Source organism: Trichomycterus rosablanca, chromosome 18, assembly GCF_030014385.1.
Source record: "Trichomycterus rosablanca isolate fTriRos1 chromosome 18, fTriRos1.hap1, whole genome shotgun sequence".
Taxonomy (NCBI): Eukaryota; Metazoa; Chordata; class Actinopteri; order Siluriformes; family Trichomycteridae; genus Trichomycterus; species Trichomycterus rosablanca.
This window is the reverse complement of record NC_086005.1, coordinates 17,217,665-17,239,962: the sequence shown is the minus strand read 5'-3', so window position 1 is coordinate 17,239,962 and position 22,298 is coordinate 17,217,665. Positions and strand designations below refer to the sequence as shown.

Genomic DNA, 22,298 nt, shown 5'->3' with positions numbered 1-22,298 from the left:
CAACACTGACTGTGATTGGGACAGGGGAGGGGCTCACGGCAGGACCCGCTGCTCGTTGAGGACAGTAACTGCAGAACAATATGTGTTTTCACGTTCGAGTCTCCAAAAGTCTCCAATAACACCAGAAAAAGTCGCTAGATTTGTCGCTAGTCGCTTTTTTGAAAAAAAGTCGCTAGCGGGGTCTGAAAAGTCGCTAAATATAGCGACAAAGTCGCTGAGTTTGCAACACTGTGAGTGTCTGTGTAAATGTGTGTGTGTGTGTGTGTTGGACTGGCGACCTGTCCAGTAGTGGTGTGCGATACTACAAAATTTTGTATCGATCCGATACCAAGTAAATACAGGGCCAGTATCGCCGATATCGATCCAATACCGATACTTTTTACTTACAAAGCGGTTTATTTACTTTCATGTAGGGAAAGAGCAGTGTGTCATGATTTATGAGGTGAATGTATCTTTAATGTGCTTTGACTAATAAATGATTTTGTGTTTATTAGTTAATCATGCGCATGTAAAAACCCACTACAATTTGTAGGCAAAAAAATTAATTTTATTAATATAATACATTTTAATGAAGTCTTGGGTTTTTGTTGAGAAACAATAATATAATAAGAAAACATAATTCCCCCTCTTATTGCACTCTCTGGCTTTTTGTAAAATAAAGTACAGAAAAATATTGAAGAACGTCAATTATTTTTTCATAGTTCTTTTGTTCATAAACAATAATATAAAAAAACTAAATTCATTCCTTTCACTGCACTTGTTCTCTGGCTTAAAACAAAGTACAGTACAACATTAAAACTGAAGAACAAATGTTTTAAAACTTTTTTTTAAATTTACTGATGAAAATATCCACTTATCTCTATGTATTTTCCCTGCTGTATGTAGTGTCGCTTAGTCACGTGACGGCACGACAATAAAACACAGCGGAGCAGGGAGGAGGAGGAGGAGCAAAGTCTGTCCCCCAATCCCAATCCGCTCCCTACCCACTCCGCCTCTCCACTCCGCCTCCGTTTGCGCGTTCACGTGGAGTGCTCGCCACATTAAGGGCTGTCCCAAAGTAATCAGGGCGGAGGGGGAGTGGACTACACAGCCCTCCAACAGCGAGTGTACACAAGAGCACACTCAACCACCACACTCCACGGAAGTGCAGCTAGGAAAGGTGAATAGAGGAAACACCTTACAAATATAGGTTCCGACATAATTTTCAGTAAAATATGATATTAGGTTTCCTCATAAGTGTTAGAGCAAATTTAGGCACAGTCTTCTTCTGTCTTTTTAAAGAAAGTAATAAAATCTGTGATCGGTGAACTTAAACTTCATAAATGGCAAAATTATTTTATCACAACAACATTATCACTAACATTATTATCATATTTAACACGACTTTTTGGAGAATTAAAACATAACTATACATTTATACTAGTTATAAAGTAGCAGGTGCTTGCGTCTCCTGAGCTCGTATTCCCGCTTGGAGATGCTGAAATGATAACGGAGCGCAAGACATGACAGCAAGGCGAGAAAAGCGTCTATCTGTAGCCATGGTGACAGAAGCTTCCTTCTTCCGCTCAAAAGCAAAGAGGGCGTCTCAGAGTTGACTCCTGAATTTAGACCCTCCCCTTAATCGGAAGCTCGCTTCACAGCACAGAGTGTGACTTCATGTGGAGTGTCACTCTGTAGTGGAGTGTTAGTGAAGAGGGAACGGTTTGGGAAAGGCCGTGTGTGTGTTAGATGTGAAGGAGCGAGCAAACACACACACACACATCTACTTTTGGAAACAACGGGAGGAATGTACTGAATGTAGCGGAGAAAAAAGTTAAACTAAAGTATCGATCCCATCACGCTAGTACCGATCCGATTCCGATACCAACGTTGGTATCGATACTATCGATATTTGGATCGATCCGCCCACCACTACTGTCTTGTCTTTTGCTCAATGAATTAGACCCACAGCAACCCAGACCAAGTAAAAAACAGAGAATGAATGAATGAATGAATATTTGTTCAAAAAAAGTGCAACAGCACATATTATTATCATTTAGGAAAATAAGGTAAATAAATACAAATTCACAGAAAATGTATAGGTGTTTTACCACTTAATACTTTATCAAAGACCAGAAATAGGATGTTTGTGACAATAGATAAAAAATAATACAAATTTGGGAAGTAGCCATAAACTAGAGTATGTCAAACCCTTATGTGCATCGAACAGACAAGAAATTTCACCAATAAGCACAATCATAAAGTGTGCTGGAATCCAAACATTTTATTTAAAAAAACGACAATACAAAAAGAGTGAATTATGTAAATTATAAACAAAGTAAACTGTCTTACATTTACAACCCCAAATCAGAAAAACTTGAGACAGCATGGAAAATGTAAATAATGAAAAAACACTGAGTTTCTTACATTTACTTTGACTTTAATTTCATTGCAGACCGTATGAACCGTATGAATATTTCATGTTTTGTCTGGTCAATTTCATTTCATTTATTAATAAACATCCATTGCTGCGTTTCAGGCCTGCAACACATTCCGAAAAAAGCTGGGAAAGGAACGCATTTACCACTTTGTAATGTTGCCATTTCTTTTCACCACACTTAAAAGACGTTTTGGCAAAGAGGATACCAAGTGATTTAGTGTTTCAGGTTTTATTTTGTCCCATTCTTCCTGCAAACATGTCTTAAGATGTGCAACAGAACGGGGTCGTAGTTGTTGCATTTTTTGTTTCAAAATTCTCCACACATTCTTTATTGTGGACAGGTCAGGACTGCAGGCAGGCCAGTCCTGTACCCGTACCCTCTTCTTCTGCAGCTATGCCTTTGTAAAGTGTGCAGCATGTGGCATTTGTCTTGTTAAAAAATGCATGGACGTCCTTGGAAAAGATGACGTCTTGAAGGCAGCATATGTTGTTCTAAGATCTCAGTGTACTTTTCTGCATTAATGCTGCCGTCACAGAAGTGTAAATGACCTTTGTCAAGGGCACTGACACAGCCCCATACCATGACAGACCCTGGCTTTTGGACTTGTTGCTGATAACAGTCTGGATGGTCCTTTTCGTCTTTGGTCCGGAGCACACAGCGTCCATTTTTTCCAAAAAAAGACCTGGAATGCTGATTCATCTGACCACAGTACACGTTTCCACAGTGTTATGGCCCATTCCAGATCCCTCTGAGAGGTCGACACCGCTTCTGGACATGGTTAACATAAGCTTCTTTTTTGCACAGTAAAGTTTTAAGTGGCATTTTTGCATGTAACTCTGTATAGTAGTGCTTGACAAAGGTTTGCCAAAGTAATCCCTTGCCCAATGTGGTTATATCAGCTGTTGCTGAGTGGTGGCTCTTGATGCAGTGCCGTTTGAGGGATCAAAGATCACAGGCGTTCAGCTTAAACTTTACCATTATGCACTAAAATTCCTCATGATTCCTTGAATCTTTTAATGACATTATGCACTGTAGAGGGAGAAATATGCAAATCTTCTCCAATCTTTCTTTGAGGTACATTGTTTTTAAACATTTCAATAATTTTCTCACGCATTTGTTGACAAACTGGAGATCCTCTGGCCATCTTTGCTCTTCAAAGACTCAACCTTTCATGTATCAAACCATGATCACAATCACCTGTTGACATCACCTGTTTGGAATCACATCATTATTTAGTTTTTTCACCTCATTACTGTCCCAATTTTTTTTGGAATGTGTTGCAGGCCTGAAATGCAGGAATGGAGGCATATCAACTAATGAAATGAAGATGAGCAGATAAAACATGAAATATCTTGAGTTCAAACTGTCTGCAATCAAATAAAAGTCAAAGTAAATGTAAGGAACACTGCATTTTTATTTTATTTATTTTATTACTGATTTGGAGTTGTATATAGTTTAAAATTATTTGATACAATTTTCTCCTTACAGTAAAAACTTTCAATAACATCCTGATGTGTTCCTGTCTCCGGTCAGCAGAGTATATTTTTGCATGACTGACCCACTAATGCAAAAGGCAATAACCACCTACTTAACAAAACATATTAAAAGCTGTTTGGTTGTATGCCATTAAATGATTATCTAGCTATTTCTTGTCAGGACACATTAAAAGTATTTACAAATAGTTACTACCTGCTACTTTAGTAGAGCAGTACTGGAATCAAATTCAAAATTAGCTGCAAACCTCAAAAAAAAAAAAAAAAGGTACTGCTGAAATGGGGTGCATGGACACAGCACCTGTACTCAATAATCATCTATTCTATACTCAAAGTAATCTTCTGTGGGTTCTCTCTCTTGGGGCTCAATTTCTGTTGGGCCTTGAAAGTTTTCTTGGTCATCTGGGTTCACTGGATCTGAGCCTTCAGGTGCAAACCATGTGTCGAACCAGGAGTCGATGCTCTCTGTTATGAATGGCGGGGTTGTGGTAGGAAGCTGAGTGGTGGTTGTGGGTGTGGTGGCCTCTGTGGTGGTGCTAATGGTGGCTCTCAGCCTCTGCTGTCGCAGTCTGCGCCATTGCATCGGGCGCAAGCGATTCATGCGAAGACGGCGAAGTCGCTCATTCTGGGCCTCTGAGGGTAGAACTTTGATGCTAATGGACTCTGTACCTTTGTTGCTTTGGGATACTATGACTGGATTGTTGTTGCCTTGGGACTCCGTACTTGCACCTTTGTTGATTTTGGTTACTACGACTGGATTTTTGCTGTTCTGGGACACTGTGACCTGACTTTTGTCTGCACTAGTGGTGCCGGGCTGTTTTACTTGGATTTTGCTGACTGTCCTTACTGGTTTATTACGGTTTTGGGCTAAAATTTCTTTAATTCGATCCCAGTTGGACTTGGTTAATGTGAAGCTGCACCGTGTAGCACCCGCCTCATAGCCCACCATGCACAATCTTGTCTGAGATGAATAACCATCAGCCCTCGCAGTTACACGGTACTCTCCTGGGTTTAGAAGACGCCAGTAGTCACCTGTGGAAGCTTAATTAAAAAAAAGCGAAAGTACTTTACATTAGATCACCTTAACATAAAGTCATTATGGCATGTCTAATGTTTGGACATCCTTGTAGTTGTAAAATAAAGCAATAAGCCACGAGAGGCCGTGCATTACTGTGATTTTAGCACGGGGATGACGTTTTTGGCACGACGCGAGCGGAGTGCCTAAAACTTCTTTCCCCGTGCTAAAATCATAACAGTAATGCACGGTCTCGAGTGGCTTATTGCTTTTATAAAACGGCGGTCAACATAAAATATAATAAATACAACAATGTTTAATTCATAAATGTATTTATTGTGTATAAACTTACAATAAAGCATTCTTCCGTGACGCAAAATAGTTCGATTAACAGTGTTGCTAGGCAACATGAGGGCGAAAATAACATTAACTTTTTCTCTTCAGTGGCGTATTAATATGGAATGATGTGAGGTGGTCCTAGGTGTGCGTTTATCTGGGATTTTACAACGGCTTCGAACGCGGCTCAGCCAATCAGATTTTAGGACCGGAACTATCCGTTTTATAATCCTAGAATTTAAATAGCTTGTCAACAGTTTTTGTCTTAGTCCAGGGCACAACATACAGTCAAGCCAGAAAGTCTGCACACCCCTTTCACCTTCTCCACTTTTTATTACGTTACAGACTCATTCTATAATAAATTGAGTTCATTTTTTGCCTCAAACATCTACACACAATCGCCAAAAATTATAATAAGTGAAAACAGGATTTAGCAAATATGCAACTTAATTTTACTGACAAAAATTCTTTATTTAGGGGTTACATATCTGTACCTACCCTTAGCCTAATACTTGGTTGAAGCACCTTTGGCTGCAATAACAGCTTCAAGACGTCTTTGGAAAGAAGCTACGAGCTTGGCACACTTGTTTCTGGACATTTTTGCTCATTCCTCTTGGCATATCCTTGCAAGCTCCGTCAGGTTGGATGGGGAGCGTTGGTACACAGCCATTTTCAGCTCCTTCCACAGATGCTTGATTGGTTTCAGGTCTGGGCTCTGGCTGGGCCACTCAGGGACATTCACAGACTTTCTCTGAAGCCACTCCTTTTGTTTTCTTGGCTGTGTGCTTCGGGTCATTGTCATGTTGGAAGGTAAACCTTCGCCCCAGTCTGAGGTCCAGAGCGCTATGGAGCAGGTTTTCTTCAAGGATCTCGGTGTACTTAGCTGCATTCATCTTTCCCTCTATCAGGACTAGTCGTCCTGTCCCGCTGCTGACAAACATCCCCACAGCATGACACTGCCACCACCATGCTTCACTGTAGGATGGCATTAGCCAGATGATGAGTGGTTTCTGATTTCCTCGAGACGTGACGCTTGGTATTCAGGCCAAAAGGTTCAATTTTGGTTTCATTAGACCAGAGAATCTTGTTTCTCATGGTTTGAGAGTCCTCTAGGTGCCTTTTGGCAAACTCCAAGCGGGCTGTCATGTGCCGTCTGGTCACTCTACCATAAAGGCGTGATTTGTTGAGTGCTGCCTGGATGGTTGATCTTCTGATCTCCACAAGGATATGCTGGAGCTCTGTCAGAGTGACCCTCGGGTTCCTGCTCACCTCCCTGGCATCCTCAATCACTCAGTTTGGCCCGGGCGGCCAGGTCTAGGAATATTTTGGTTCCAAACTTCTTCCATTTACGAATGATGGTGGCCACTGTGCTCTTTGGAAAAAAGAGCTTTTTGTAAAGCTACAGCAATTTTTCTGTACCCTTCTCCAGATCTATGCCTTTACACAGTCCGGTTTCTGAGGTCTGCAGATAATTTCTTTAACCCCATGGCTTGGAGTTTGCTCTCATATGCACTGTCAGCTGTGGGACCCTATATAGGCAGGTGTTGGCAATTCCCAATCATGTCTAATCAATGGAATTTACCACAGGTGGACTCCAATTAAATTGTAGAAACATCTCAAGCAGTATCAGTGAAAACAAAATGCACCTCAGCTCACTTTTGGGTTTCATATCAAAGGGTGTACACACTTGTGTGCATATGACATTTTACATTTTGATTTTTAATAAATTAGCACAAATGTCTAAAAAACTTCACTTTGTCATTGTGGGCTATTTTGTGTCGAATTTTGTGACAAAAAATGAACCCAATCTATTATAGAATGAGTCTGTAATGTAAAAAAAGGTGGATAAGATAAAAGGGGTGTGCAGACTTTCTGGCTTGACTGTAAATCTGACTTTTACTGGGAATTTAAAAATAAACCTAAATAATGCTCAGAAAGCAGGAAAAGGCTATAAAAATGCTCAAGCTAATACAGGAGTGGTGTTGTCCAAACCTACTGTGCACAATCATGTTGCTTGCAGAACCATGACCTGATCTGTTATCCCTCATGTGATTGCTTTCACTGGCAAGTGATCCATACTGTGCCTTAGTCAAGTCAACTTTATTTATATAGCGCTTTTTACAATATACATTGTCTCAAAGCAACTTTACAAAATCCAGGACCTTAGTAGCCCAGCTAAATTTAGTTACACTTTTTAGCTTGGCTAGTAGGGACAAAGCATACCAAAGCAGGGCACGTGGTTAGGGTTGCACCTATAAAAAATATAACGGGTCTTACACTGTCATAGGAACACTATCAAAATGTTTTATTTAGGCTGTTTAACATAAATTATTTTCATTCTTTATAATAATAAATCAGAACCATATTTTAGGCAAAACAACATGCATAAAGAACATCATGTACAAATTTTTTCTCAATAATGCAAACAACATTTTTACATAATCCATCTTCACACTGACATGCAGCCCGGGTTCTAGACTACGTTGCTTAGGGGGACAGTGAGAAAATCTCTCTAGCACCGGCCCTGCTGTTTCGCCCTAAGCCGGATTGTAACCTAGGGTGGAAAAGTATGTGCGATGTGCTCTGCCCTAAGGTGGCCGAGAAGTGCAAAACAAATTAACATTTTAGAAAACAAAATTACAAAAGTAACACATTTACAAGAAGTGAAACACTTTTACCAATGCCGAAATAAATTTACAAGAGGTGAAACACTTTTACCAATGCCGAAATAAATTTACAAGAGGTGAAACACTTTTACCAATGCCGAAACAAATTTACAAGAGGTGAAACACTTTTACCAATGCCGAAACAAATTTACAAACGGCCGATCAGACGGAAAGGGTAGGTACAATGCACAGGAAGTGCTTGTTGCTTACCTGTTGTCAATAAAACTGTTTCGTGGGGGTAAAGTGAATTGAGTTTGTGACGGTAACGCTAAACAGTAGTGATGGGCAGATGAAGCATCATTAAAGCTTTTGAAGCTTTTTCCTGATTGTGCTGAAAATGATTTGAAGCATTGAAAGTGGACATCAGAGCAGAGTGACACCTGATTGCTTTAAGAATGCATTGCAGCCTGAATATACTCAACATACGAACCCTCTGTGGTTAATTAGATCACCAAATATTTATGTTTTCATCTGCAAATTTAATAAAGCATTGCGTTAACATTTGTTATGTACAATTCTCTGAGACTCGGAGAGTGATCAGGGGTTTGACTGTCTTTTAAATAGGCAGTGAGATAAAAGATAACACCAAAGCTTTGAATCAGTCCCGCACATTCCTGGTGGTTAATATGAGCTCTGATACACTGAGTCAACTCAGCGAGTCTTACGAAAGTGTAACAAGCTTTGAAGCCTCGATATCGAATGTCCCATCCCTACTAAACAATGTTTTGTCCATTTTTGTGGAAATAATTTCAGCCAGTTGGCCCACTTTTGTTTTTCTTGTGGGAATTCCTTAGATGTTTAGAAGAGCTAGATATAGATGCACAGGCAACGTCTAAACATCTGCACTTTTAAAAAATCTAAGAACTTCCCACAAGAAAAACAAAAGCGGCCAACTGGATAAAATGATTTCCAGAAAATGGACAAAACATTGTTTAGCGTTACCGTAATAAACTCCATTCACTTTAACCCCGCGAAACAGATTGATTGACAACAGGTAAGCAACAAGCACTTCCTGTGTATTGTACCTACCCTTTCCGTCTGATCGGCCGTTTGTAAATTTGTTTCGGCATTGGTAAAAGTGTTTCACCTCTTGTAAATTTGTTTCGGCATTGGTAAAAGTGTTTCACCTCTTGTAAATGTTTTACTTTTGTAATTTTGTTTTCTAAAATGTTAATTTGTTTTGCACTTCTCAGCCACCGTACAGTTCAATACGGAACACCAAATAAGGAACAATTCCGTATTTTACGGGACAGTTGGCAACTCTACATGTGGGTAGAGTAAGAAACAATGCGGATAGCTGATTAGTCAAACAGAATGAATACTGAGGTGTAACAAAATGAGTGCCATATTCAAAGAGAACGGAATCAAATTAGGCAGGAGGACCAGAATGATCCAAGGTGGCAACCCCTAAATACGGGAGCAGCCAAAAGAAAAAAAGGCTCTCAGTGTCTGGTGTCTGCCGTCACTGCTTCATTTTTAGTGAACTGCTCCTACCCTTAAGCACACCCTTGTGTAATTGAAAATGGACAATAGCACATTAGCTAGGTACCGATAGCTCTGGATTTGGATGAGTACCATATTGTACTGAGAGATACTATGCAAAAACATTTGTAGTTGATTTCAAACATGTTGTGCATGCAAGAGAGCCCAAGAGCATTTGAGAACTAAAGTATTTTGCAGGTAGCAGTGGAAAACTATATTTTTTTAAAAATCGGCTATATCAGTTGTGCTTAGTTTTTTATTCACATCAAAAATTGACAGATAATGCAGCGTGTCCAACAACTTTGTATACAACTGTCCTTTTTAAAGCTTACCTGATTTAACATCATGCCTGATGCCCTCAACAGATATTGTAGCATTTGCGATGTAATTGCCATCTACGTCCTTGACTACACCTTTGATTCCACGATGCACCTGGTTGATGACAGGGGTTTGTTACATTGTAAACATGTTTTGTTGATATGGTATATGGCCAAAAGTATGTGGACCCCCTTTACATTTTTAAGTTCAGGTGTTTCAGCCACAGGTTTTTTGCTAACAGGTGTATAAAACAAATAACATGCTTTCAACATTGTTGCATTGTTTTGGGAGACTTAAGACATTCCTGTTTAGGCATGACTGTGCTCCTGTGTACAAAGTACAGACCTTAAATACAAGGCTTGTTGAGAGTGATGTGGAGGGACTCCAGTGGCCTGCACAGAGCCCTCATATGAACCCTTTTAAACTATGCAAATGCTGGGCTCAAATCTCCAACTGACACACTCCAAAACCATGTGGAAAGGCTGTGGAGAGTGGAATCAATTATAAATGTAAGGGGGGAAAGGGGGGTCAGCTCCATCATAGTGGTTTTGGAACTAAATGTCCAACAAGCTCATGGTCAGACATCCACATACTTTTATTCACTGGGTGTATTTCATTATAGGGCTTTAAATTGTCAGAACTGGGGGAGGTGTTGTATTGTTTTACCTGTTCTATAAAACTCAGCAAGGACTCTCGGTTGTTCTCCCACTCCAGTGGCAGCTCACTCTCATGAGGAAACTTGTCACAGCCCAGGAAGATGGATATCTCAAAGCAGTTAGTGTAAAGGTAACTGAAATCATTCATGCCTGTTGATCAGTAAGAAAAGCTGGTTTGATATTAATTACAGCACAATGAAATTAATATTCAGTGCCTTGATTTAATTAATCCTCCCGGAACCTTCTGTAAAAAATTATAGTCACGACCTTAGATTAAAATGCAAAGTGCAATAGGAAATATAGTTACATTTACAATCAGAAATTGTTTACAAAAATACAAGACCACATTTGAAATGTGCAATCTAAAACAATGATAAATTCTTTAGGGGCGCTCAGGTGGCACAGAGGTAAAACACGCTTGTTGGTTTAAATCTCAATTCTGCTACCAGCAGGCTGAGCGCCTACACGAACAATGATTGGCTTGTTGTTCAGGGAGGGTGCCAGAGGAGATTCCTCATAACTTAAGCAATTACGACCTCTGCTGGCTGATTGATGGTGCCTGCACAGAGTCGAGGGATAATGAGAATCAGAGTGTGTCTCTCTGTACACAAAGCTGATCCACAATTGAACTCGCCTTGTGCAGGTGAAAAGAAGCAGTCGGCTACTGCAGGGGGCGTGTGTCACGGCTCTACTTAGTCAGAGTGGTGGTCAACATAAGAAGAGACGAAGCGTAATGCAATCAAGTAATTGGACACGACTAGATTGGGAGGAAAATTGGGGGGGAAATGCAAAAAAAAAACTTTAGATGAGTCACATATTTAGAAATTGTGGAACACCTTTTATCAATATTTTATTAATATACACTTTTTTCACACTTACTTCCAACAACAGGCTTCCAGCTGGCACGGTTAATAATGCCCTGGCCCTCTGTGACATCGACAGTGTGACATGAGCCGTGCTGGGTCTCCGTCATGGTGAGGTGGCTGTGGGCATAGCTCGTGGCCAACCAACGAAACATGTTCTCGTCTGCCGTCTCCCGCAGTGCACCCTCGTTTTGCCTCTGAATCCGGGCCCATGTATCCTCGTTCATGTGGTAATCTGTCACTGGACGGCCATTGCGCTGACCCCCTCTGCCATTCATGGTAGTGTCCTTGGGCGGCCGCTGCATGTCAAACGGGTAGGTCACAATCTTCTCACCGCCTTGTAGGTTTGCACCCAAAACGAAAGGCGTTCGCTCCATCCATGAAATTATGGCTTTAGTCTCAACAGCCACCTGGGCACAAATAATGAGCAGATTTTAAACTAATTTAGGTTTGGTGTGTTTTTTATTTAATTTATTTTAGGAACAGTTTTATTTCAATTATAAAAATGCAAAGTTTATGGTTGATTTGGTGGCACAGTGGGCTAGCACACAAGAAATTCTGTGAACATCTTTTTATTTCTGGGCTTTTTTCATGAGTGGTGTAAGAGGTTAGACATACCCTCTTACATTACTCTTGAACAAAGCCCAGAAAAGGAGAATGTAGTAAAATCTTCTTCAGAAAATCTAAATTTATCTAAATCTTTTAGGACTCATTGTCTGTTCATAGACTTCAGCAGCTTCTGCACAGAGTAAATACAAGTTAAAATAAAATAGGGTAGAATAATAAATATTAAATATTTATTATTTATATGTTAAATATAAATAACAATACATATTTTACAGCATAAGATTACAGTTAAGATAATTGATCATTATTATAGATGATTACAAAAAAGGATTTTTTAATACAGTGATTTAATATTATATGCTATATCAATATATTAAAAATTTTTTATAAAAGGTTTGTGCCTACCGAGCCATTCAAAAAATTCTCAGGTATGTGGATATGGTTGTTTGGCACTATACGAGGAACCCAGCCTCTGTCTTCTGCACCCCAGAGTATGCTGTTAAGATCTGGAAAGTTCTGGAATATGTCATAACCCTCCTGTGTCCAATGGCCCAGTGCCCAATTTCCCATTTCTGAGCCCTGATAAAAATTGAATAAAAATATTTAGATAAAAATACAGAATGTGAAATGTTCATTAAACAGAATGCAGCAAAATGCAGCAAATTATTTCACACCGTTTCAAAAGCCAACTCATGTGCATCTGGATTAAGGGAGGGTACTAAATGAATGCGCACTCCATCCACCAGACGCCGTACGCGAGGATTGTCATCATTGTACTCCTTGCACAGGAATTGCATAAGCAGTAGCAGGAGCTCTCTGCCCAAAACTTCATTCCCATGCAGTCCTGCGGTGTAGCGGAATTCAGGTTCACCTGAAATATTGACATAAAGTACCAAGTGTTTACCATAACTAACAATCTTTAAGTCTTAATTTGAAGTTAAATATTTACTTTTCTTAATGTTGGCTCCTATCAGCCTGGAAGTCCTTCCTGCCAGTCTGAGTCAAATACTGGGCAAGCAATATCATAGAGAAGCTGAAAGAACCTGAAGGAGATCACTAACTGTCCACAGTTGGGAGTGCTATACATTTTGGATATCTGAAATACACTATATTGTAAGTATGTGAACGCCTGACCTTGAGCTTATTGGACACCCCATTTAATAACATAGCCATCCCGAGGGCATTAATATGGAGTTGATTCCCCTTTTTGTGGCTATAACAGCCTTTACTAATCTAAAAAGTAATTCCACAGGAATCTGAAGTGTGTTGGGAAAGATTTAAAAAAGCATTTAAAAAAGTATGAATCAAAAAGACATGGCTTGCAATCAAAATTCCAATTCATTCCAAAGGAGCTTTTATTGCTGTGTTCCAGTAATTCAGAAAAGGAACGGTTGCAGAAATCAAGTGGAAGCTTGTCCCTTGACTCTCAACTTTTTAGATCCAAAGTGTGTCAGATTATGACGTTTAAATACTCCACTTATTTAGTCTAAAAAAAGAACACTTTCAGAAGTCACTGAAATGACAGCTATGGCATACACATACCCTAGAAGTACATAAAATATGTTCTGATACTGCTGTAGTTACATCATCATCATTATTTGCAGTAGTTGTTTCATCTTGGGCAAGTTTGTGATTGGTCCAGCATCACCCAGTTACAAAGCAGGAATACTCTGGACAAAGGTTGCCAATCCCATTTCAAGGCATCACCCATTCACCAACTCTCTTGCTTATACTGAGCTGCAATTTCAGTCCACCTTTTATATTGTGAACTTCTATGTAGTGCAAAGTGTGTGATTTTTTGAGCTCCTGAAATCTTCATAATAATTCTTATAATCAGCAATATCATTTAGATATTGATATAGATATACTGTAGATAGCTAGATGGATGGATGGATGGATGGATGGATGGATGGATGGATGGATGGATGGATGGATGGATGGATGGATGGATAGATAGATAGATAGATAGATAGATAGATAGATAGATAGATAGATAGATAGATAGATAGATAGATAGATTAGAATTTTTTTAAAGACCTGTCTCGTGTTCTCCTGGATTGTCCGAAATCTCCATTGCATACATCTTCAGCCCTTGAAAGCTCTTGCCAATGTTATAGGTTCTGGTAATGTTAGGACATTCCTCATTGATCACCTTCATCATCTGTATGAAAAGACCTAAATGAAGGTTAAAATCCTACCAACCCAACGTTCACCCAAATAAAGGGTGACAGGAATTTTACCCTTTGACCTCAAGTCTTTAGTACTTATTATTATAGGTATGGAAGGGTGGTCTCACATGTCTCATCTCCTTGTAGTTGTGATGCCTGTAATCCAAGTCATCATTGGGTGTGACATCATTCTCAGTCGGGTAACTATCTGTTAAAAACAGGCTTGTTTTATGAGAAGACGTTTTGACTCTTGAGTACGTATATTGGGGGTATTAAGTTGTAAAGCTAGCTGCTTACTGGGCAGGGGGCAGGCAAGAACTTCCAGTCTCATACACAGACTGCCATTCCAGCTCTGAGGTAATATTCTAATGTACCGTGCAACCACAGGCTGGATGAACTCAGTCTTTACCGGTGTGTCCTTGTCCACATTGCCATAGAAGAGCTAAAATGGATAAAAAATATGATGAATATTTAAATTTATCAGTGTGGAAGAATTAATTTGTTAACATTTTTTGAATATCAAGAAAACATCACTAGTTCTTTATCCTTACTGTGAAAGGACACACAATATCATTGCTACACAGCACCAGTATGAATGAACTAAGAGGCCATACCACAAAATTAATGTATTAAATTGATTGAAGTGCCTCTGGATGTGTTCTAATCATTCAGTCACAGAAAAAAGAACAGTTGCAGGAACGACTAACATTGCAATACTGCCATTGCATAACACAAATCCTTTATTGTCATTGCACATTGTACTTGTACACTTGCACAACGAAATTGAAAATGTCCCTTACTAGTGTATGCAATTTTTTGACCATGCTTTTGTTACATCACCATCATCATTTTGTCTAGCTAGTTTATCTTGGTCTGGGTAGCAGTGGTCTGGGGTAGCAGAGGGGAGTAATTAAGGGCCTGGCACACCATTCATCTCAGGATTTTAAACACTCACCAACTTAAAACTAGGAGCAATTTAAAGCAGCCAATCCACCTTCTGCATGTATCAGTAGGTTTGAAGAGGAAGGTAAAACATGGATGTCATGAATGATGGCATTGTTTTTATAATATACCTTATATACAGTATACTAAACAGACAAATGTGCCATTTTTGCTATAAAATGCTATAGGACTAAACTGTAACTAAAAATGTATAAATATTACAGTGTTTCATATATGGATAATGACAGTAACCCCTGAGTTTTGCTTTTGTATCAACCAAATAAAATACTATGTTAATTTGTTACAGAGAATTGCTTGATTATTAATGTGTACAGTACTAATCAGTAAAAATCACCCATTCAGCATAGCCATCGTGAAGTACTGTCCATTCACGACTGTCATTGCTGAAGGACACGAAATATGAAGAAACAAAATCATTGCTGCAAAAAACCAAAAAAAATTATTTTGTTAGAAACATTCCTTTATTTTCTCTATATCATCCTGTAATTCATGTTTGTGACAAGTGATCTTCTACACTATTTTATATAACTAGTATTAGATCAAGACAACTAGGTATGTGTAATCATGCAAATGATTTACCACATACACAACATGGTTAAAGTACACTATATTGCCAAAAGTATTCACTCACCCATCCAAATCACTGAATTCAGGTGTTTCAATCACTTCCATGGCCACAGGTGTATAAAACCAAGCACCTAGGCATGCAGACTGCTTCTACAAACATTTGTGAAAGAATGGGTCGCTCTCAGGAGCTCAGTGAATTCCAGCATGGTACCATGATAGGATGCCACCTGTGCAACAAGTCCAGTCATTAAATTTCCTCGCTACTAAATATTCCACAGTCAACTGTCAGTGGTATTATAACAAAGTGGAAGTGATTGGGAACTACAGCAACTCAGCCACGAAGTGGTAGGCCACGTAAAATGACAGAGCGGGTTTGGCAGTTGCCAGGAGAACGGTACTTGTCTGACTGCATTGTGCCAAGTGTAAAGTTTGGTGGAGGGGGGATTATGGTGTGGGGCTGTTTTTCAGAAGTTGGGCTCAGCCCCTTAGTTCCAATGAAAGGAACTCTTAATTCTTCAGCATAGCAAGAGATTTTGGACAATTTCATTTTGGGGGAACAGTTTGGGGATGGGAGTTTGGTGTGGAAGAACTTGACTGGCCTGCACAGAGTCCTGACCTCAACCCGATAGAACACCTTTGGGATAAATTAGAGCGGAGACTGCAAGCCAGGCCTTCTCGTCCAACATCAGTGTCTGACCTCACAAATGCGCTTCTGAAAGAATGGTCAAAAATTCCCATAAACACACTCCTAAACCTTGTGGTAGCCTTCCTAGAAGAGTTGAAGCTGTTATAGTTGCAAAGGGTGGGCGACATCATATTAAACCCTATGGATTAAGAATGGGATGTCACTTAAGTTCATATGTGTGTGAAGGCAGATGAGCGAATACTTTTGGCAATATATTGTATGTGGACATCCACTCTAATTAGATTTTTACCCTAGATCAGCTACACCCAGTTCTAACATCATAAACTCAACAACTCAGCTATGAAGCTGTAGGCCACACAAACTTTAGCAAATTGTAAAAAAAAAAAACTATTCACTCTTGGTTTTAGAAATTACTACCTGTACCAATCTGCTTCTAAAATTAATGACAGAACAAAACAACTCTAGTAACTCTGGTAGTTTTATAGATATGGTTTCCTTGAGCAAGGACAAGCCTTTGCATCATGCCAGGCATTGACTTCAGTGTCTTAAAGAACACAGTTGACCCTCAGATCTTCTAATCTGGTGCAAAAAGAAACTTTGGGTAGATGCCAATAGAAGTGTTGCCTGCTTAAATTCCTAGCTGCCACATGTGCACAAGGTGGATAGTTTTCTTGGCTCAGCACTGAGGCCTTGTCCAGCTTTCCTGCAACAAATGTGTAGGCAAGAAAGACTCCTTCAATAATCCCTTTCTAAACAAACTGCACAAAAATCAGAACTGCTTGTGCTGGTCAAAATTCATTGAGGAAACTGGGTTGCACACCATTAGGCCATGATTAGACTAAAATGTCGGTGTTTACCTACAAGTGAGACTTAAATTGATTCATACACAAACAAAGATTAATTCCCACATTACATACACATGAGGAAAGTGTTAGGCTTTACCATGCTAAGTACGCTAGGAGTCTTCTAGTCTCCTTAATCTTAGTTCATTGTTTTAGAGCAGGTTTGGATTAACTGATATGTCAAACCTTATTATTGTTCTTGTTACTTATTGGAAACAATTTTTTCCAATTTTCCTCAATAGTGAAAAATTACACTGCATCACTCTCCCAATATTCAGTAAAAACTTTTGGATTATGATTAAAAGATCTTCAGAATTATAGGGTTACAGCATTGCCATGCCTTACTCACCCTTCAGAATAACATTGAAGTAGAGAAGAATTAATATTTATGTTTCTTACTCAGTTTCAGAGTCTCTACCCTGAGTGATGACCCCAGTGTACTCCACCTCTCGACGGGAAGCAAGCTGAAACCAGTGGTCCTTTTCTTCGCTGTCTGCACACCAGGCCCCTCCATAAATATCTTCCTCATTATCTGAGGCCTGTGCAATCAAGGCAGAACAATGGAAGAAAAATGGCTATTCAAGGTAAAAACACTTTTTGCACAATGTGAAACACAGAGATTACAGTTAATGACACTTTTGATTAAAATAAAATCAAAAACATATTTTGAGCTTCACAAAGCTGGAATTCCTGGCAAAGCTGCAATTGAAAAACCTTTTGTGTTAAAGGCAATAGTGCCAAGATGTAAATCTTGTAGTACCCCTAAACAACAATAATCTGATTAATCTACTTGCACCATACATTCTATATCTGGGAATACCCTATACCCTATACCCTATAATGCAAACACTTTCTTTGATGATGTTCCTATATTTTAGCTTAATTATGCTTAATTGCATGCTGCTTAAATGATTCACAAATAGGTTGTTATGAAAATAAAATACTTTCTCCAATAACCAAATTTATATGTCACTAAACTTTTTTTACCCAGGTAAAAAAGATCATTACATCTAGTCAACTAGTAGAGTCAGAACAACATTTGGAGAAGTAACTTTTAGCTACATTATGCCCTTAGTTCGGACAAACGTCTGCTAACCCATATCACAGCTGTTAATGCCTTAATACCAACAACTGCTAAAATTGAGCCAATAACTTTATATATAATAATTAGTTACTGTAGTTAAATTGCATGTTATAATAATTTAAACATTTGGTAAAGTACAAATCCAGTTTTCAGAAAAGTTGGGCAAATGTTTCCATTGTCATTTGGTCCATCTGAGATGAGCTTGGGGCTAGAGAACTTGGTGGCATTTCTATATAGGATTGATGTATGGCTCTTTCTCTTTGTATAACAAAGTTTCAAGTTGCATTTATTGATGCAGTAACAGACTGTGTTAAGTAACAACGGTTGCATGACAAAAGACCTAAATAATTTGCAATGTTGCATTGAAAAATATTTATTTTGAACTGATTGATAATTCTCTCATGACGTTTGGTACAAAGTGGTGAGCCACGACCCATCATTGCTCACCTGTTACCAATTCATCTGCTTTTTTGTGGAATGTTTATATTTACAAACTTACAATGAAGTTTCTTATTGAAAACATTTGAAATCTTTTCTTTCTACTTTTGTCAGTTAAATAAAGATTCAAAAGAATTAACAAATAACTTTTCTTGTTATTGCATTTTCCTTAAAGGGTCCCAACATTTCTGGAAATGGGGTTTGTACAATACATACTTTTTTGGAATTTATCCCAGCTTGAGTTTCCCAACATGCAGCTGATATTTGCTAAGAGAGGCCAAGGCAGGTCAAGTCCGAGCCACATACATGTGTACATGTATATATTATAGAGGTTATTAACATCAATGTTCTTGATGGCAATACATTTGTTCATTAAATTGCTCTGTCCAGACATACAGCCATTACAGTGACCCTTGTGGTAACACTTTCAATGCATTTTAAAAGTAAGTGTGAATATGCAGCAATCAAAAAAGGGCAAACACTACTTTTCAGTACAACACCAAGAGTTTTGGCACCTGCATGTTTAAACGGCCTCTCTGGGCTGCATATCCATGATGGGAAGTTGAGGAGGCAGAGATTTGGTCATCCTCCACACGGTGTGACTCCATGCCAAGAGGAGGGCATTCTAAAATGGGACAGGAAGTAGTATAATCAGTAAAACTTTATTTATGAATGTGTCTCTAAACTAAACACTTTAAAAGTTGTTTAAATGTTTTATCCCTTATTACAAGGTTGATGTCTATGCACTACAATTTTGAACCAACCACAGCCAACATAAAAATAACATGCTAACATAACCTACCTAAATTTGAAACGTTTGTTAACATGAAAAAATCTGATGGAATAACCTGATGTAAATAAGATCTAAAATGTATCCTGATACTAATTTTTTTTTATAGAACAAATTGCAGTAGGTTTGCATTAAATGTCAGGAAGTGTTCCAAAGGTCTCAACAAACTCCTGTGATGTCTAGCCATTCTGCTATCTAATCAGTTTATTAGCTGTATGCTAAGGTAACCTACATAGAAACAATTTATTTAAAAAAAAATATTTTTTAAGTGTTTACACAACTGAAAAAATATAGACCATGTACCTTGTGTGCGTATGCAGTCTTTGCTTGTCAGGACATAGTCTTTGCTTGTCAAGTGTATTGTCTTTGCTTGTCAGTGTATAGTCTGCTTGTCAAGTGTAAAGTCTTTGCTTGTCAGTGTATAGTCTTTGCTTGTCAAGTTTGTAGTCTTTGCTTGTCAGTGTATAGTCTTTGCTTGTCAGGACATAATCTTTGCTTGTCAGTGTAAAGTCTTTCCTTGTCAAGTGTATAGTCTTTGCTTGTCAGGGTATAGTCTTTGCTTGTCAAGTTTATAGTCTTTACTTGTCAGTATATAGTCTTTGCTTATCAGGACATAGTCTTTGCTTGTCAGTGTATAGTCTTTGCTTGTCAAAACATAGTCTTTGCTTGTCAGTGTATAGTCGTTGCTTGTCAGTGTATAGTCTTTCCTTGTCAGTGTATAGTTATTGCTTGTCAGTGTACAGTCTTTGCTTGTCAGTATATAGTCTTTGCTTGTCATATTTTTTGCTTTCTGGCAATGAACCCTGTTCCATGTGCAGGAGTACAGGAGAAAAAAAATGATCATTCTGAGTAAATGATTCCAATCCACAGGGCATAGTCTTTGCTTGTCAGTGTACAGTCTTTGCTTGTCAGTGTATATTCTTTGCTTGTCAAGTGCATAGTATTTGCTTGTCAGTGTATAGTCTTTGCTTGTCAAGTGTATAGTTTTTGCTTGTCAGTGTATAGTCTTTGCTTGTCAGGACATAGTCTTTGCTTGTCCGTGTAAAGTCTTTGCTTGTCAGTTGTATAGTCTTTGCTTGTCAGTGTATAGTCTTTGCTTGTCAAGTTTATAGTCTTTGCTTGTCAGTGTATAGTCTTTGCTTGTCAGGACATAGTCTTTGCTTGTCAGTGTATAGTCTTTGCTTGTCAGGACATAGTCTTTGCTTATCAGGACATAGTCTTTGCTTGTCAGTGTATAGTCTTTGCTTGTCAAGTGCATAGTATTTGCTTGTCAAGTGTATAGTCTTTTCTTGTCAGTGTATAGTCTTTGTTTTTCAGGACATAGTCTTTGCTTGTCCGTGTAAAGTCTTTGCATGTCAAATGTATAGTCTTTGCTTATCAGTGTATAGTCATTGCTTGTAAGGACATAGTCTTTGCTTGTCAGTGTATAGTCTTTGCTTGTCAAGTGCATAGTCTTTGCTTGTCAGTGTATAGTCTTTGCTTGTAAAGTGTATAATCTTTGCTTGTCAGTGTATAGTCTTTGCTTGTCAAGTGTATAGTTTTTGCTTGTCAGTGTATAGTCTTTGCTTGTCAGGACATAGTCTTTGCTTGTCCGTGTAAAGTCTTTGCTTGTCAGTTGTATAGTCTTTGCTTGTCAGTGTATAGTCTTTGCTTGTCAAGTTTATAGTCTTTGCTTGTCAGTGTATAGTCTTTGCTTGTCAGGACATAGTCTTTGCTTGTCAGTGTATAGTCTTTGCCTGTCAGGACATAGTCTTTGCTTATCAGGACATAGTCTTTCCTTGTTAAGTTTATAGTCTTTGCTTGTCAGTGTAAAGTCTTTGCTTGTCAGTGTATAGTCTTTGCTGGTCAAGTGCATAGTATTTGCTTGTCAGTGTATAGTCTTTGCTTTTCAAGTGTATAGTCTTTTCTTGTAAGTGTATCGTCTTTGCTTGTCAGGACATAGACTTTGCTTGTCCGTGTAAAGTCTTTGCTTGTCAAGTGTATAGTCTTTGCTTGTCAGTGTATAGTCTTTGCTTGTCAGGACATAGTCTTTGCTTGTCAGTGTATAGTCTTTGCCTGTCAGGACATAGTCTTTGCTTATCAGGACATAGTCTTTGCTTGTCAGGACATAGTCTTTGCTTGTCAGTGTATAGTCTTTGCTTGTCAAGTGCATAGTATTTGCTTGTCAGTGTATAGTCTTTGCTTGTCAAGTGTATAGTTTTTTCTTGTCAGTGTATAGTCTTTGCTTGTCAGGACATAGTCTTTGCTTGTCCATGTAAAGTCTTTGCTTGTCAAGTGTATAGTCGTTGCTTGTCAGTGTATAGTCTTTGCTTGTCAGGACATAATCTTTGCTTGTCAGTGTATAGTCTTTGCTTGTAAAGTGCATAGTATTTGCTTGTCAGTGTATAGTCTTTGCTTGTCAAGTGTATAGTCTTTGCTTGTCAGTGTATAGTCTTTGCTTGTCAGGACATAGTCTTTGCTTGTCCGTGTAAAGTTTTTGCTTGTTAAGTGTTTAGTCTTTCCTTGTCAGTGTATCGTCTTTCCTTGTTAAGTTTATAGTCTTTGCTTGTCAGTGTAAAGTCTTTGCTTGTCAGTGTATAGTCTTTGCTGGTCAAGTGCATAGTATTTGCTTGTCAGTGTATAGTCTTTGCTTGTCAAGTGTATAGTCTTTTCTTGTAAGTGTATCGTCTTTGCTTGTCAGGACATAGACTTTGCTTGTCCGTGTAAAGTCTTTGCTTGTCAAGTGTATAGTCTTTGCTTGTCAGTGTATAGTCTTTGCTTGTCAAGTTTATAGTCTTTGCTTGTCAGTGTATAGTCTTTGCTTGTCAGGACATAGTCTTTGCTTGTCAGTATATAGTCTTTGCTTATCTGGACATAGTCTTTGCTTGTCATTGTATTGTCTTTGCTTGTCAGTGTATACTTTTTGCTGATCAGGACATAGTCTTTGCTTGTCAGTGTATAGTCTTTGCTGGTCAGTGTATAGTCTTTGCTTGTCAGGACATAGT

The 22,298-nt window shown here is 38.7% G+C and overlaps 1 protein-coding gene across 1 annotated transcript in view; it reads right to left on the bottom strand.

Annotated features, from left to right (window-relative positions):
* Positions 1-3,831: 3,831 nt before the first annotated feature.
* Positions 3,832-22,298, bottom strand: part of aebp1a (AE binding protein 1a) — a 108,449-nt gene continuing 89,982 nt past the window's right edge. Inside the window, exons 8-19 of the mRNA XM_063013685.1 lie at positions 19,040-19,149; positions 17,402-17,541; positions 15,282-15,366; positions 14,282-14,426; positions 14,113-14,192; positions 13,854-13,977; positions 12,491-12,687; positions 12,222-12,395; positions 11,266-11,659; positions 10,397-10,536; positions 9,745-9,844; positions 3,832-4,954 (exon numbers count right to left, since the gene is read on the bottom strand). Coding sequence (XP_062869755.1) covers positions 4,221-4,954; positions 9,745-9,844; positions 10,397-10,536; positions 11,266-11,659; positions 12,222-12,395; positions 12,491-12,687; positions 13,854-13,977; positions 14,113-14,192; positions 14,282-14,426; positions 15,282-15,366; positions 17,402-17,541; positions 19,040-19,149 — 2,423 coding nt within the window. The 3' untranslated portion in view covers positions 3,832-4,220. The remainder of the gene's footprint in view (positions 4,955-9,744; positions 9,845-10,396; positions 10,537-11,265; positions 11,660-12,221; positions 12,396-12,490; positions 12,688-13,853; positions 13,978-14,112; positions 14,193-14,281; positions 14,427-15,281; positions 15,367-17,401; positions 17,542-19,039; positions 19,150-22,298) is intronic.